The 17,373-nt window shown below is 37.5% G+C and overlaps 1 protein-coding gene across 1 annotated transcript; it reads left to right on the forward strand.

The window, feature by feature from the left end:
- The first annotated feature begins 146 nt into the window (after nucleotides 1–146).
- Nucleotides 147–16,263, forward strand: ABHD17B (abhydrolase domain containing 17B, depalmitoylase). Its single transcript, XM_031608756.2, has 4 exons — nucleotides 147–286; nucleotides 5,558–6,032; nucleotides 13,724–13,903; nucleotides 14,783–16,263. Exons 2-4 carry the CDS (start codon nucleotides 5,566–5,568, stop codon nucleotides 15,000–15,002), a joined length of 867 nt encoding a protein of 288 aa, XP_031464616.1. The 5' UTR covers nucleotides 147–286; nucleotides 5,558–5,565; the 3' UTR covers nucleotides 15,003–16,263.
- Nucleotides 16,264–17,373: the final 1,110 nt, after the last annotated feature.

Raw genomic sequence — 17,373 nt, forward strand, 5'->3', positions numbered from 1 at the left:
CCCCGCTGCCCCTTCGGCCGCCGCGGCAGCCGCCGGGTCAGATACAGCCGCTCGACGGGGCGAAGTCGGCGCCGCTCCCCTAAGCCGTTCGGCGAGAGGCCTCCGCCGGCCGCGCGTCTCCTTCCGAGTGCTGCGCGGGAGGCAGCGGGCACCGCTGAGCCGGCAGCCGCCGCCAAGCCGTTACTCAGCACAACCGACGTCGCCGCGCCCGGCGCTCGGACGGCGGCGGTCGGGAGCGCGCGGGGTCACCGCTGCCCAGCGAGGGGGAGTCGGGAGCCCCGTGCAGGTAGGGGCCGGGGGGCGGCGGGCCGGGCCGGCTGTGGTGGGGGGAGGGCGGGAGAGGGAGGGGCTGCCAGGCAGGTGAGGCGCTCCGGGTGGCTGCGGCGAGGGGCCGGGCGGGCGGCGGCTTCTCCCGTCGCTCCTCCCGCGGGGTGCTGCGGGGCGGCCGCTGCCCCGCTCACGCTGGGGGCGCCTTTGTTCGAGGATGGAGCAGCTGGCCGCTGCCGAGCTGCGCGTCCCCAGGCCCCGCACTCTTAGCGCCTCTGTCAGCGCTGCGAGCTGCCGGGAGCCGGCTGGGGAGAGCGGGTGCTGCGATGAGGCGACTTGCTGCGTTTCCTCGGTTCCTGCTGCTGCCGGCGAGGGCGAAGCCGGCCTTAGCCTTGCTCTCGAGCGGTGATCGCTTAAGTTTAACGCCTTCAGCCCGGAGGCAGCCACTCGAAAACACACGGTTTGCTTGTTTGTAACCAGTGTGTTCTGAACTCAAGTTCTGTTCTCATTATGCCTCCGTACGGTTTGGTTGTTACTGTTGCTTATTTTTTTCTCGAATATAATTGCGTTGGTAGGCTGGTATTTTTTATTGTTTTTGTTTGAGAAGTGCTTGCGGGATTAATAAGCGACTTCACAGAGTATCTTGGATTGTTTTTCATTACTGAATAAACTTCCTCAGTGTTATTTTCTGGACCTGCTGGACGTTCATTCTTAATAGCACTGTATAGGACGGCTAAACTAATTTAGCTTACTTGTTCACCGGTTTACTTAACGTTCTGTTCCTTTAGGTGTTGAACTGATACATGTTAAATTTGTATTCAAACCCTTCTTTGTGTAACAATGTACACAGGTGTTAACGTTACAGTTTCAGTAACGGTTTGAACTTCAGTCTTCATTGCTTTGCCTTCAGTGGAAGAGAGAGGGAAGTTACATTCAAGTACATTATTTCAGGACTGCATAATGAAAAAATAATTATTCATTAAAAAAAAAAAAAAACAGCACACCACAATGTGAATATCTTGACTGTTGCAAAGTTAGGGCACCAATAAGATTTACCAGCTGGCAGTAGTGCTTATGAATTTGACTTTATTCTTTTGAATTGTTCTTACGATGTAAGCAATTTAATCTAAATACATATTTACATTAAATCTGTAGAATTCTAATTGTAAGATTTCTAGATAAGTGTTTGTGTGGGCTGGACTTTTGAGGCTAAGATGCTAATATGTAGTAAAGTACTTCAAGATGTGAATAATTGAAGCTAATCTGATTTACAGAGAAACAAGAACAGGAATAATTGCTTATATGAAAGAACTATGTTTTCATTATCCTAGGAAGAGCAATATAAATATTTAAGGTGTACTTTCAGATTAGGTGGATTTCTTCCCCTCTTCTGTCAGCTTTAATCATAAGGTTAATTGCTGAATTTAACTACTGCCTGTAGGCAGTTTTAAATTTTCCTTTTTGTTTGCTACTTTTTAATTATTGTTGTTATTCATGAGAGTTAGATAAATTTCATAAAATGGTCTCCCCTTTCTTCTAAAGGCTCTTCTACAGAGAGCAGTCTTGTCACTTCAGTCTGTTTTGTTTCTTCATCCTTCTTGGAGCTGTAGTAAAATTCATGCATTACTGTTCCTTCCACAGAATTTTTCTATTGTATCTGTACCATGAAAACACAATATTCTTCATTTCTAAAGGATATTTGCATTTCTCTTACTACATTCTTTTTGTTATTAGTAAATTCATCAGCATTAGGAACTGTGTTTGCAGGGCAGTGCTGTCATCTTTACTGTTATGTTGTTGAAATGTGTTATCTTTGTATCTGGAGATTCTAGTGTTGTGAGGACAGATTTTCATCATGCATATTCAAAAGCTGTTAGGTTGTGACCTAGGTGATCTCTGCATATGTTAGTCCCATTACTCACCTATCCTTGTGGTAATTTCTGATGGGAGTTGATTTTATCCTGGTTTTAGTGATAGAATTCACGTGAAGCATACTCAAGCCTTTTTCTTATTGGTTTGGTATTTTTTCAAGCAGTATCACCTACGATACTTGAGAGTTTCGTAAATTATTAGGTTTCAGTTGTACTCTTGATCTCTAGATGGAAAACTTGAACTGCTTTTGTGAAGACTTGGCAATGCTAAATAAAGATTTACTTAATTTTTTTAAAGTCTTATCTTAATTCCTGTGTTGGGAAGTCATTAGGAAATAATGTTGAATGTCTTCCTAACATTTAAAGCAAACTTTAATCACTTCACTGAAGTATCTAAGCCGTATACCTTCTGAGGAAGGATAATGTCTGTTTTAATTGAAGTTACGGCATCATGTGCATATCTAGTAGCCTGAAATGCTGATTCAGTTGTACTTTTAAACAGTGATATCAGAATTACACTGTGCACCCTGGGGATTCTCACATCCTGGTTCCATTCCAGATCCAGAGGTTAAGAACACACTCATGTGAATACAATGAATGACAAACCAGTTCCAGTATAATGAAAACATTGTTTGTGTTTAGTTGGAGGTATCTTCCTGAGAAAGACCAATAGGTGTTCTATGACACGTTTCTTCAGTTAGTGATGCTGGGGATCTAATTTTTTCTTCAGTTTTTCCAAGTAAATACAGCAGCAAGTATTTTCTTCAAAGCAAAGGCTGTTGCTGGCCATGATTCAAATGGAGAATGGCTCAGGAATAAGAAACTGTAGTTTCAGTAAAGATTAAATAGGCATTACATAAAGTCTACGTTACAGTCTGGTACAAGGAGAGAAATGATACTTTATCCATTTTCTTCCACACAAATCATTTGTCATATGTGGCACCAACATGTATTTAGCACATTTAAGCTATGCTGAGGCCCTGTACATCCTCAGCTGATTATCTGCAATTATTGCAGTAATGTGAATTCCACAGGCCAGCTAAAATTACTACAACAGATAGCAATACTTTGAAATCTTATTTGTAGTGTTGCAAGGCTGGACACAAGAGGCTGTTTGTACCTTAGTTTTGAAGGTACCACTACATTTTTTCAAATGAAATGAAAAATGCTTCCCCCCATCATAAAGCACACTGTATTATCTAGCTTTGGCATTCAAATTTTCTGAAGTGAGAAAAAATATTCAATTTAATAGTTTTTATAGAAGTAGAGTTGTGATTGAATACTGAGTCATTGGTGGTGTTTGCAGAACTGAAAAAGCCCCTTGAAGTATTACAACAACTGTTGTCCAAAGACTGTGAATATGAGCTTTCTGACTAAGGTGAAGAAAGTGGTTCCTTTGGTGCTCACAGCTGTGAGAGACATAAAACAGGAAATAAATATTTACCTGATCTTGTGCATAAGATGTTCAAAGCCTTTTGAGTGTCTCTGGACCTCTTCTGTGGTCTTTTCCTCTTGTCTTTACTTGCATGTTGAAAGTAATGTCCAATAATGTCACTTGAAAGGGAGCAGATGAACAATTACAAGTTTAAGTGACTAATTTGCTTATTGCATTAATACATGAGTCTGTTTCCTTAACTGGTAGGTTGTATACTCCAGGTCTGTTCATTAAGAGAACTTACCTTTTCATGGGAGATGATGGCCCCTTTCTGCCATCTCCTGTAACTGGTTATGTTGACAACTCATGCCTAAGAATCTGTGATTTCCCTCTGTTTTGAAGAAAACTAGAGACTTGGGATAAAAACACCTTTTGGGGAGGAAAAAAGGACAACCAACCCATTGTTTTTTGCTCCACAAGGAGCAATAATATTTCAGAAATGCACATCTTGTTTATTAATTAGACTTACTTGCTGTGATTTAGTTCTCAACAAGTGTATTCTATGATTGTGTAATTCTATATGAATGTCACACTGTACCAAGGGAAGAGACCATTCATACAGTCAAAATAAGGCTAACTGTTCAGCCATCTGTATTCAAAAATCCTTACAGCAATGCCCTATAAAACTTTTCCAAAGAAGTTTATACAAGTTAGAGAACAGACTGAAATGTGATTTCAATGTTGCCAGGTATCATAGCTAGAAGTAAGACTTAATTGTTGACTGACACAAGGGAATTGTTGCCTGAAACCACAGGAGAATGTGAACATTAGAAGCTGGCTTTCTGTTGTTATTCCTGTTTTTAAGCTTGACTCTAGCTGTCAAAGCTGGTACATGAAATTGTAGGAGAGTTTCTGTTTGCATGACTGAGTGGAGCATGAGACCTGTAGTGGAGCTGGGTGGAAAAGTTCTTTGAGATAAAACATCAGATGTGTCCACAACAGGGAAGTAAATACTTATGCTAGGTGTGCTGATGTACTTCACAGTTCTTGGCAGATTCTCTCATTCTCCTACCTTCAAGGGAAAAGTACTGTCACAATAAAAATTTCTTTTCCTGTTCCTTCTCAGCCTTGTAAATTAGGAGGACTCAGTGTCTCTTTATCAGGGCGGCAGTGTCTTTTAACTAGCTTGCTTTAGGTCTGTGTCTATTTTGCTCTTTTTCAAACTCCCTCTTCCCTCCCTATTAAGTACTTTGAATTCATAGTATAGGTTATATTGCTTTGTCAGTTATTTGTGTTAGAACAGTATGTCCAGAGTGCTTTTGTTAAAACATGGAATAAAAAGTCATTTCTTTAAGACTGATAATATAATCCCAATTCTGATGTGCAAAATGGGAAACTTAGTTGATAAACACTTTAAGGGAGTTGAAAATGTTGTCAGACAGAATGTAGAGCTAAGAATAGTTTACAGCTGGATTTCAGAAGGGTGAAGGTCTGAAGTACTTGCTAGGCAGTAGAAGAATCTTTTTGACCTTTGTGCACTTCTCATACTGATGATACTGTTTGCAAGACTTCGTGACTCAAACTGAGAATGTATTGTCATTATATGGGAAGTATATTATCAGTTTGTGGCTGTAGGAGTGAATCTATGTGATCTTCGTATCCTGCAAATACTGCAATGTATTTTAATTGCTCTTTATAATGTCAATTTGTCAAGGGAGTCAGTGTTTCTGTTGCTCTGAAGCAAGTAGCCTCAAAAGAAACTAAAATTCATGCTTGTTCTTGGTCTAAGCAATCATATTCCAGTTCTAGTGTCTGGCAAGGCTTAAGAGTTACCACTCTTCTGTAATAATGTAGTAATTCTAAAGATGCTACTAATAACAAAGGTGTTGCATAGAAATTTACGTATATACTTAAACTTTTGCTTTGTTTAAACTAAATTTCAATGTTATTTTCTCAAGAGGTTGAACTTACAACTTCACTGAGGTTTTTCTTTTTATGTCACGTTACAACTAGAAACTGATACCATTCTCTCTTCCTGTTTCAGACTAGAAGATGAATAATCTTTCCTTCAGTGAACTATGTTGCCTGTTTTGTTGTCCGCCATGCCCAGGGAAAATTGCTTCCAAACTGGCATTCTTACCTCCTGATCCCACATACACTCTGATGTGTGACGAAAGTGGTAGCCGCTGGACTTTACATCTCTCAGAGAGAGCAGACTGGCAGTATTCATCAAGAGAAAAAGATGCTATTGAGTGCTTCATGACTAGAACAAGTAAAGGTAACAGGATTGCCTGTATGTTTGTGCGTTGCTCACCTAACGCCAAATATACTTTGCTCTTCTCGCACGGAAATGCTGTTGACCTAGGTCAGATGAGCAGCTTTTACATAGGACTCGGTTCACGGATTAATTGCAACATATTCTCATATGATTATTCTGGATATGGTGCAAGCTCTGGCAAGCCAACAGAAAAGAATCTGTATGCTGACATTGATGCTGCTTGGGTGGCTCTTAGGACAAGGTAAGACATTACAGCATGCTTTCTAAATCACTGTGCTTAATCTGCATTGGTAAATGAAACAAAAATGCTGTTTTTGGTGATTAATTTATTCATATCAAAGTAGACTAGTGATATAGTGTAACAAAGATAGTGTTATTATTGAGCAGTATCAGTATTTAGCACTGATATCTTGAGAAACTGAAATGGGATGAAGTTTTAGTAAGGTGTCATCTGTTGTTATTTGAATGTTTCAAATACAGCCCTTACTGTCCTAGTTAAGGATCCCCTTTATTGACAGTATTAGAGGAGAAGAAAAATCCATAGTAGATTTCCCCAGTCACAGAGCTACTGGTATAATGGGTAAGAGAAAACAGAAGTTCATTTTTCAGATATTTAATGATCTTTATGAGTGTTCAGACCTCCATTGTTTCAAAATTCAGACTAGTAGCTACAGCATTTCCAGAAGGTAGGAAGCTTTTTGTTTTATAAAGAAAGCTGTTTTAGCAAAGTACAGTATCTGAGAGAGGAGGTAATTAATCTACATAAGTACTTCATGGTAGGAACAAAGCCCAGGAATTTGAATCACTGCTGTTAGCACAGATTAAAGCTGGATAAGGGAAAATAAAATCTCAAGATGGGAAGATGCTGTTTCGAGAGCCTGTGTTCTAAGCCTTTACTTTAAGATGGTAAAACAGTACGGTAAATACTACAGATACATTCTGTGATACAGGTAGGAGTCCCAGCTACCAAATACATAAAGCCCACTTCTTCAACTTGACAGCACTTTCTTGCCATGAGTTGTTAAATTTAAAGCAAAACTCTTGTTTTATGAATACTCAAACTACAGAAAATAGATTTAAATTAGTGGGTAATTGTGTCCTTACCTGCTCTCACCTCATCATCTTTGAATAATTTCTGTATGGAAAACCTAGAAGGAAATACAATGGCAATTTGAGTTCTCCACTCCATTCTTAAACAGTATCTCTCCTAATCAAATAAGGTTATAGCTTGTAACAATATCCCATCTGAATATATCACAGAATGGCCGGGGTTGGAAGGGACCTCAAGGATCATGAATCTCAAACTGCTCTGCAACAGGCAGGGCCACCAACCTACCCATTTAATACTAGATGGCTGACCAGGGCCCCATCCAACCTGGCCTTGAACACCTCCAGGGATGGGGCATCCACAACCTCTCTGGGCAGCCTGTTCCAGCACCTCACCACTCTCATAGTAAAGAACTTCCCCCTAACATCCAACCTAAATCTTTCCTCCCTCAACTTAAGACCATTTCCCCTTGCCCTGCTGTTATCTACCCTTTCAAAGAGTTGATTCCCCTCCTGTTTATAGGCTCCCTTTAGGTACTGAAAGGCTGCAATGAGCAGAACTTCCCTTTTAGGGAAGTAGAGGAGCATATGACTCTTAAATGCATATTCCTTCCCTTTTACTTTTATTCTTTCCCTTTTACTTTCCTTCTATTCAGGAATGATTCTGCCTTGAGCCTATTTGCTCCTGTGAGATGTTTTGTGTCAAAACTTTGTGTAGAAATATTTAAGTATCTAGAGCTAGATTTTATATTTAGGTATATAGTGCCCAATTTGTGGGTTTCTCAGACATGAACTTAATTTTTTTCGTTGACTAAAAAGTGATCATTATTATTACTAGTTTTCACTTTCTACTTTCAACAACTTTCCAGCTGCTAGTCCTGATTTTGCTTTTGTGTTTGAATACTGAGTGGAATGCAGTGAAGTTCAGTACATGACTCTGGATGTACTAGTTCATACAATATGGTTGCCAGTGTTCTCTTGAGCCCTGAAGCAGTGCTCAGCTGCTCTTTAGTACTTAATATCAAGACCAGAATGCAATCTTTAAGCATTTGCTGCAGTGCTGATTCACATTTCTAGTGTAGTCTGTTCTGTCAGTGTTACTCTGGTATTGTCTTTAATGCTTTATGAAATCAGTGTTCTGTAAAAGCAAATTAGTTCTATGGGTTCTCTGTAGGGTGAATGTAATTTCTTTGAAGTTCCTTTTGATAGGAAGAGTCTGTGTCTTGCAAATGTAGGCTTACAAACCATGCTTCACTGGTTGTGTGATGGACAAAGAAAGAAATAGAGAAGTTACATCTGCTGAAGGTTGATCACAGCCACTCAACTTCCTCCATTCTTTTTTCTGAGAAATGGGATCACAGAATCCAGCATTGAAAGACTTGGGAGATGGAGAGGTTGGCTTGATCTTGTTGAGTCTCAACTTTTCTCTGGAAAGGAGAAAGAAGTATCTAGGGTAACTGAAATTCTCATCATTCTACAGTCTTTAACACAAGTAACAGTTTTGATATGTTAGTTATTTATTGGAAGAACTTTCCTGATGGTCACTGCTTTCCTGCAGGGAATAGAAATAGTCTTTGAAGTAATATTCAGGGTGAAATTAAGATGAGTACAACACCATTTTCTCAAAAGAGGTTCTTACAAAGATGTGAATATTATCATGCATGTAGATGAATGTGGAGAACTATTTTGCAGTGGAGCAGAAAAGAAAAAGAAAATGGAGATTCTGAATTTTCCTTGTTATTTATCTGCTTTCAATATTTCAGTTGGACTCAGTAGCTGTCCTTGTGGATGCTGACTGTGAAAGATGGCAAGGTGATTCACTACCATGGTGTTTAGGAAAGATGCACAGCATTGCGTATTCATCTTCATGGCACTATATAAAAGCCACAAGTGAGAACATTCTTTTTCTGACTGTCATAGCTACAAAGTGTTGAAATGCAAGTAGTCATTTTGGGATACGCCTATCTTCTGCTGCTCTGGTCTCTGAATGCCTTTGATGACACATTAGAAAGGGTGGAAAGGTTTAACCAGCCCCAGGCAAATGCATGGCAAGTGGTGCTCATTCAGAAACCTAAAGACATGCCAAGGTTGACTCATAATGAGATTTATCTTTAAGAAGTCAAGCTACCTTACCACTGTTTCATACCATGGATCAAACAATATTTTAAAAGCTGAAGGATCTCACTGTCATACTGATGTGTCAATATAGAATATTCACAACTCCAACTTAATTCAAATCTACTCTGATGGCTGAAAGTATTGTTTTGAAAAATGACATCTTACATTTTTCATTCAAAAGTGCATTCTCTTGTACTACTTTTGGCTCACATTAGGAGAAGGGATATTTCTTTCTGTGCCTAAACTTACAGTATTTCTAGGGAGATTGCACTTCCGTTTAAATTGATGAGCAGAAGTGTCCTTGATTTACTGTGGTGATAACATTATCAATAGAATGAATGTATGAGTAGCATTGTAAGGTCTATAAAAGGCCAGATAAAGAAGGTAAGTCTTGTTGATTACTACATGCATTATCAATGCACTTGCCTCTATTAAAACTTGTTTATTTCTCCCTCTCTGGCAACATTGTATGTTGCATACACAAAGAAAAGGTGCGTCTGAGTTGAGGAAGAGTTTTAATCTCATGAATTTAATTTTTGGCCTGGAATGTTGATAGTTAGGGATGTTTGTGTCCTTCATGTTCTGCAATTTGCACCTGTAATTTAATGTGTTATGTACATAATGACAAAAGGTTCTGAAATGTGCATTTAAAACTCCCTTAGGATGTTCTCCTTATTTCATCTGCCCAAGCAGTGCTGTCAGTTGGGTAAGTCAGTGTGGTATTGACTTAACAAACAGTAGCCTCTCTAGAACATCTATTGCACCTCTTTGTTAGTAGGAACCTAAGAGATATTACTGAAAATGAACCCTTTTAAGGTTGGTTGTACCAATGCTTTGTTTTGTAAAGGGAGCAAGCCTTCAAGATCAAGGGCAGTACTTCAGAGATAATAAGATAACTGTTTTCTGTCTCCCTTGAGTGTATCAAGGGCAAAATGGCAGATATTCCAGGGGCCCACATTGCACACCATAGTAACTTCTGCTTATTTTTTAGTTGTTAAAGGTAACTTTAACCTTGCAAACTGCAAGATTTCTATGTCATAATAATGTGTATGTTAAATAAAAAGAGTAGAAAAATAAGAAACTGTCATTAAGATAAGTGTAGAAAAAGGTATTATTTACAGAAACAAATATAAAGGAAACAGTAAAGCTGTTTTTGCTATAGCACTTTATTAAGGTTGTCACAAAGGAGGGGAAAGAATATTTTGTGCTGTTTAGAACACGAGTTCTTTTCTTACCAGAAGGTGAGAAAATTAGGAAGGAGTGATCAGGCTTGCATCTATTACAAGGGACCATCATTTGTAGGCTCACAGAAAAGTAGATAAGGGTGACTAATAAAACCATGTGTTAGGTTGGATTACTAGTACTAGGAAGTGGTATAATAATACAGGTAGTGGTATACTGGCTTGTTTTTTTCTGTCCCTCCTCTGTCCAGTCATTACTTGTCTGACTATGAAGACAGCCTGCACAGAAGAGCAGAAAAGTAGCAGCTCTATTCCCAAAAGGGGTTAGTACACTTTCCTAAGGTAGTTAGTGGAACCCAATGAGGGCAACATGTGGCTGAAAATAAAGTAGGAAAGTACTGTTCTCTTTGGCAATATCACATAGTTTAGTAGTGACATTAACCTATACCTTTAATGTGATGTGTGTGAATGTTAGCAAACTTGTGAGCAGGGTTAAATCTACTTCTGTGGAAGTACTGCTCATCAAGTTCCATGTTTTCTGTGAAGGTAGTCCTTGGGTGTATAAACTTAAAGGATAAATCAGATGTTGAAAGGAATTGAAATCTCAGTTGCTCTGGGAAAATAATGTTTTGGCAGCCTTTGTGCTGCGGAAAATGTCTAGATTTTATGCTAAATTCAGTCCTGAGTAACTTCTCACTGAGGAAGGCTTCTTTCTGTGAGAATGTGCATCTCTTTGCTACTGTTTTCATATTTTTTTCTGAAGTCCATTATGTTGATTGTGACCAAAAAAAGGCCTCACAACTATCACCACCAACAACAAAAAAAAGTCTGTCTAAATGAAGTTGTCTGTGATTTTGTTAATAGATAGTAGCATGCGTTACTACTGTAATCAATGTAGTGAGTTTTCAAAGATGTCAGCAGTTTTCACAGCAAGTGTTTGAGCTATTGGCTCCTGAATAGGTGCTTTCAGCATATAGCTCTATAACTTTTCTTTCCTCAGGATGGCCGACCATTCTTAAGGGACTGTATTACTGTTGCATTTGCTCTTGATTTCATACTTTTCATTCTGGAGGAACAGGAAATTAATTTTTACTTAATTCATAGCAATAAAAGAATCATTGAATAATGAAGTTATTAACTGTTCTCCCGAATTAGAACTTGGACATTTAATAATTTTTTATGAAATTTCTTGGAAATAGTATAGCACTGCCAAAAGGAAGTGCCAGTTAATTCTATGGATAAGGGATTTACTAGCAGCCTTCTTCTCAGAGAACTCTTTAGTTTTAAACTAGAAGGTGATGCTTTTGAGAGAGAAACTGAAGTATGTTTGGACTCCTCCTTTTCTCACAACTTTTTTTTGAGGAGTGGGAGGTGAGGAAAGAGTGGAGAGGGGAAGGGGGAAACTAGAGAAACAGGTACCACTGATACTGTTCTTTGGATCTCAAGGGACTTTTTGCTTATTTTTCATACCAGAATATTTGAAAGTCTAACTGTTTTGAACTGCCCCTACTGGTTATAGGTCTAACTATTTCTGTTTCCGGAGTGTAAAAGCTGTTTGAGTGTGCTGTGACGGGAGTCTGGCTGTGGTGCTGAAAAGGTTTACTTTAGTCCGAACACAGTAAGCACTATTCCTGGAATACTTTTTGTAGCTGATATTTGGGTCCAAACAGGAAGAATAAATGCAATGGAGAATATAATGTTTATTTTTTGCTTTAAAACTTTGTGCAGTAGTCTTCATCTTATAGAGTCTGATACTGGTGAAAATGTATGATGGATTTGTAAGGTGGTGTTCTGTGATAATGTACTGCACAAATTTGATGTCACACTAATAAAACAGTGTATCACGTATTTAATGTGACTTTGTTCTGATTTGTAAAAAGGATAGAAGGACACTGTATTTTCAGAATGCAAAAATGTGCTGTTTTAGGAGATCTATTCTGTTTTCAAGTGTTTCAGTATAGATCAAGAAATAATGAAAACTCTACATCTTCTTTTACATTTCAAAGCATTAATTCATTGCTTTGTAGTTTGTTGGGATTCTGAGAGTCTTCTTACAAGGAATGCTAGATGTTTTTTTTCCTCTGAGAACTGTTTTGAGGGGGTTTGCCAGTAATAAAACTGATGATTAAGTCTCGGTATTTTAGAACATTTAATCTGGTTGTACTCTAGAAACTCTTTCTAGGGAACATTAAGTTTTCATGGTATAAATAGAGACTATGCATGTCTGTGCTGACTGTTTTGTGAATTCTTGAAAAGTACTTGTTCTACAGACATCTGTTCATTTTTTACATAATCTTGAACAATTTCTTGTTACCTTAATATTTGTATTTCATGGAGTTATGCTAATGGATCAACTTGAACTCTGAGCTTGGGTGTTCTTAGCTTGTACAGATCTCTCATCTTTTGCAGAGAAGATGCATATGTTTATTATTGAAAAGGTAATGGCTGAACCTTCCTTAACTTTAAATGAAAGCAGTTGTCAATTCCCCTAGGAATTTTGCCAGACACTAGAATTGCAGTATGCTATTCCATAGCATTGTTAGGCTAGTCCAGTGTAAATTAGAGAGCTAACAAACTTCTGATAATACATTAGAATGACTTATATTTTGCTTTTGAATGCAGTGCTGTATCTCTTTCTATTTAAAGTACTTCCTCTCCTATGTAAACTACAGGCTTCCATATAGACAGTTCTGCAGATCCAATCTGTGATAAAAATGTTTTGCTGGTATTTTTCAGCATATCAGTACTTATTTTCTGCTGTGGGTTCTGTTCTTGCCAGCATAACATTTTGCTCAGATTTTTCTAGTACTGTTGTGCTGCTTGGCCATCAGATCACTCTTGCATCCACATTACTGCAGGAAAATACGTTAGATTTGATCTGGATAGGTGCAGCTAGATGTTTTTTTTCCTGTAACTGAGGTAGACAAAAGTTGTGAAACATTTTTTTTTTGTCTTAGAGGGAGAGGAAATTGACTTGAACTTTGTAGTGCTTATTGGGATATGTTAATGGTATTAGCTGAAGTATTCCTTTTTCTGACCTGTATTTCAAATAGATCAGTCAGAAAGAAGCATTTCACTATTACAGAGAATATGTAGTATTTTGGACGTTGTCTGTAAGGGCATGACTTATCATTCATGAAGCTGAATGATGTCACCATCTTGCAGTTTTTACCAGACAACAGTCGAGTAAAACTGACAACATTTTTTGCATGCTTGACTATCCTCTAGGTAATGGTAACTATAAACCTAGTGAGGCTCTAATAATTCCTGTTGTAGCTCCACAGGAGTTACTAATAAAGATACTCAACTAGTATACAAGTTGTAACAGCATTCTCAAGTCTATGCTTCAAAATCTAAAGCATTCTTTCTTAAGGCAAGAAATGTGCTGTCAAAACAGACTAAATCTTCCTTTTACTTCAGTGATGAAAGTAAAAGTGATGATCTAAAATATGCTTTCTTGTTCTAGCTTCAGTTTTATCTTCCTCAGGAAACTTTAATGTATGGAGATAGTTTGTTTGCCTTTTTATAAATTGTTTTTGTCTATTTCCCTTTATATGCCTTTTCATTAACTTATTTGATCTTCTAGGTACGGAATCCGCCCTGAAAATGTGATTATATATGGCCAAAGTATAGGAACAGTACCATCTGTGGATCTTGCTGCTAGGTATGAAAGTGCTGCTGTAATCCTACATTCTCCACTGACATCAGGAATGCGAGTAGCTTTTCCTGATACAAAGAAGACCTATTGCTTTGATGCATTCCCAAAGTAAGTTGTGGGATTTTTTTTGCATGTGTTTTTTTCCAATTACATAAGCTTCCCTTTAGAGAAGTGGGTAATATGATAAATTCTCAGGATGTTCATTAAAGGCTTAGAGGATAATTGGAATAGATAACAAGAAACACTTTATTTGAAGGGGTCTATAGAACTTCTTAAATCTTTAAGGTTTTTCACATCTCTAATTGTTGCAGTGGATATAAATGAAAAGTGATTAGTTTTCCTCTGTGTAACCCTTAATACCTCTAACAACAATGAGCAGTTCTCTTCTGGCAAGTTGTTAATCTGAGTAACTACAAAGGAAGCCTTCTGCATGTTTTTCAATAAGTATTAAAGACTGGGAAAAATGGGCTGTAGAAAATTCCTGTCATGTATTTCAGAACTGTGCCAGTATTTTACCCTTATGAACTGGTACACTTGGCTCAAAGATCTGATTACAAGACTTAACTTTTTCCCCACAAAAACTTAAACATAAAGAGCCAAAATTATTTTAGTTCTGAAAAGCATTGGTCTTTTTTATTGGAAATCTCTGAAATAGTAATTTCATCTGTTCTATAACTGGTTCAGTATTTATTTCAGTAAATATTTTTTAAGCTTCATGTTTTTAACAAACATAGTAATCAATATCACTTTTGGATTGCTCAGTTATTCAGTCCTACTAGTTTCTGGGTGTGTTTGTGCTTTCTGTTTAGCTTAAACGTGCTGCTACAATGGTTTCCAGAGTGTTGATAGGATCTATTTTTTTATTTAAACAGTTCCAAAATTAAATAGTTAAAACTAGAGTATGTAATTAAATTCAAGAGTTTCTGGTCCTTCAAAGAAGTTATAATACAACTGACTGCATTCATAGAAACAATCTTTTTCTTACAGCATTGACAAAATTTCTAAAATAACATCTCCTGTGTTAATTATCCATGGGACTGAAGATGAAGTAATTGACTTTTCACATGGCCTAGCCTTATTTGAACGTTGCCAGAGACCTGTAGAGCCACTGTGGGTAGAAGGAGCAGGCCATAATGATGTGGAGCTCTATGGACAGTATCTTGAAAGATTAAAACGGTTTGTGTCACAGGAACTGGTGAATTTGTAATTTCCTTTGTATATTTACATGCTGCTTCATTTCACTGCAGAACTGCACACCTTGATAAGTACATAACATAAAACCTGAAGGTTGTGTTTTCAAATCAGGTTGGTTGCCTTCATTAGATGTACAGGTAATGATTTGTCAACATAATTAGTGAAGGTTTTGATGCCAGTATTATTAACTGGAATTGCATCATCAGTCAAGGTTGGCAGTTCAAATTACTTTGTGAGGTTTTTCTTTACAGATTAAAAAAAAAAAACAAGTACTGTATGAAATTTTAATTATATAAAATCAAATGCTGTAAAAGTGTTGCCAAATGCTCTAGCATATTAAAAACAAGTTTATAAATATTTTTTAAACATCTCAAAATGTACTGTGACTTACTCTGTTTCTCAGATGTAAATTTAAAACCAGACTTCTAAGCAGTTGTCATGTAAAAATGCAATAGCCATGCAATTATTCATGTATGTAATAAGAATGAAGCATCACTGGAAATGACCTGTGCCCTGTTATAGAGGGAGGGGATCAAATTAGGTCTTTCCATATCTTTTTATATCTGTTGTGCTTAGTTTTACTTCAGTTGTTCTGTTTTGTCCTTGTGCTGTTTTATAACTTGAAAGGGACAAATTTACTCATGCATCTTCTTAGCTGCCCTAATCTTGCCAAAATAATGTCAAAATTGTCATTGTTACAACTTAACGATCGTTACATGATTGCTACTGAGGCCACTAAGTACTACTTTGAAACAAATAGGACATTTAGAATCTAGAAAGCTTTTTGGACAATGTAGTTTTAAACACTGATTGTATAGAGATGCAGTGTTTCAATAGGAAGAACCTGGAAGTTTATTTAACTTTGTAATAAAACTTGAAAGTTTGCAGTTTGTTCAGACTTACTTTTGGATGTTTAGTGTAAAAGTTATTTCATTTTTAGTATTGTATGGAAACTATACTTATTGCTCTCTCCTAGACAAGAGTGGGAGGAGGGGCAAGAATGTTGACATTTTCCTGTTAAGTCATACTAAAATAAACTTTGTAAGTTGCCTTTCCTTGAATGCATTTTGCTTGAATAAAAATATGAAAAAAAAACTATATGTAGCCTATTTGTAAGATGGGTAATCTGAAAATATGCACTATGCTTCTAATTTTAAGGCCTTATGTAGTTTAATTGTTCTGCTTGTTTTGTGACTCAGACTATTGTATAATGTAGCATTATATTGTGAAAACTTTCAGATGTGTTGATTTAACAGTAAACAATATTCCAAGTACTTGTTGTTCTTCATTTCTTTTCTGGCTTTTCAAAAAAAAAAAAAAGGAAAAACTGAAAATTAGAGTAGTAAATGACAGTTAATTTTATTGGCACATCTCTTTTTATGAGCAACTACTGCTCTGACCACCTTCCCACCTCCATGTCTCCTTAATTCTTACTGCTCCCACCTGTTCAACTTACAGTTTTCATTATAACTTCATTATAACTATTCTTTGTGGAATTCAAGGTTCACTTTGAAATCAGTTGTGAATTTCTTATGCTCTCTGGTTGTTGTTAAAGATATTTAAGCTCATGCTAAAAAAACTTTGTGCCTTTCTGATCAAGCATGATTTAATATGTTCTGGACTTCAGACTGGTAGTCGCACAGTAATATTGGTTGTAGATTTCCATCCTGGTCCAGGATTGAGTTAGGAATATGCTTAAATCAGCTGAATTGCATCAGATCTATTTATGTACTACTTACAGTTTGATTTCAGTTTCTTACTGGCTTTCAGCCACTCCAATTTTGATGGAAATATTTCCCTTGAGTACTTTTGTTTTTAAAGAGTTATGTCTGTTTTCAGAGTCTTCAGAAACCTGTAAAGAATGTAGAACTGCAATTAGTCATACAGATTGGCTGCTAGTAGCGCAAATTGCAGGCAAATAATCAAATGTCATCACAAGAACTATCTGACTGTGCTGGTAAATATTACAACACCCTGTAACTGAAAGGACAAAGTAGGTGCTGTAGCCACTTTGCTCATGTCTCTGTGCTCTGTTGAGACAGAACAAAACACTAGCAGTGTTTTGTCTTCAGTAGATGCAGCTGTGCCAGACTGCACTGGTGAGTAAAGGTTCTGGTGTCTTCAGGACTGCTTATGTATAGTTAATTATTGCCAGTTTGTTCTGGTTTATATTTTACACCAAAGTTTTTCAGGTTGCAGCCAACATTGTATTGAGAGTTATGCTGTGGCAAGAGATCATTGGTATAAGGCAACTGAGCTACTGTAGCTTAAAAAAAAACATTTGACATGGTGGTTTGTCTTGAGTTTAAATTCTCACTTTGAGATTGACAATGGGCTGTTGTTTTATTATAGATGCAGTTGTCTCATGATACATAAGAGTTGAT

Source organism: Phasianus colchicus, chromosome Z (assembly GCF_987193195.1).
Source record: "Phasianus colchicus chromosome Z, bPhaCol1.hap1.1, whole genome shotgun sequence".
Classification (NCBI taxonomy): Eukaryota; Metazoa; Chordata; class Aves; order Galliformes; family Phasianidae; genus Phasianus; species Phasianus colchicus.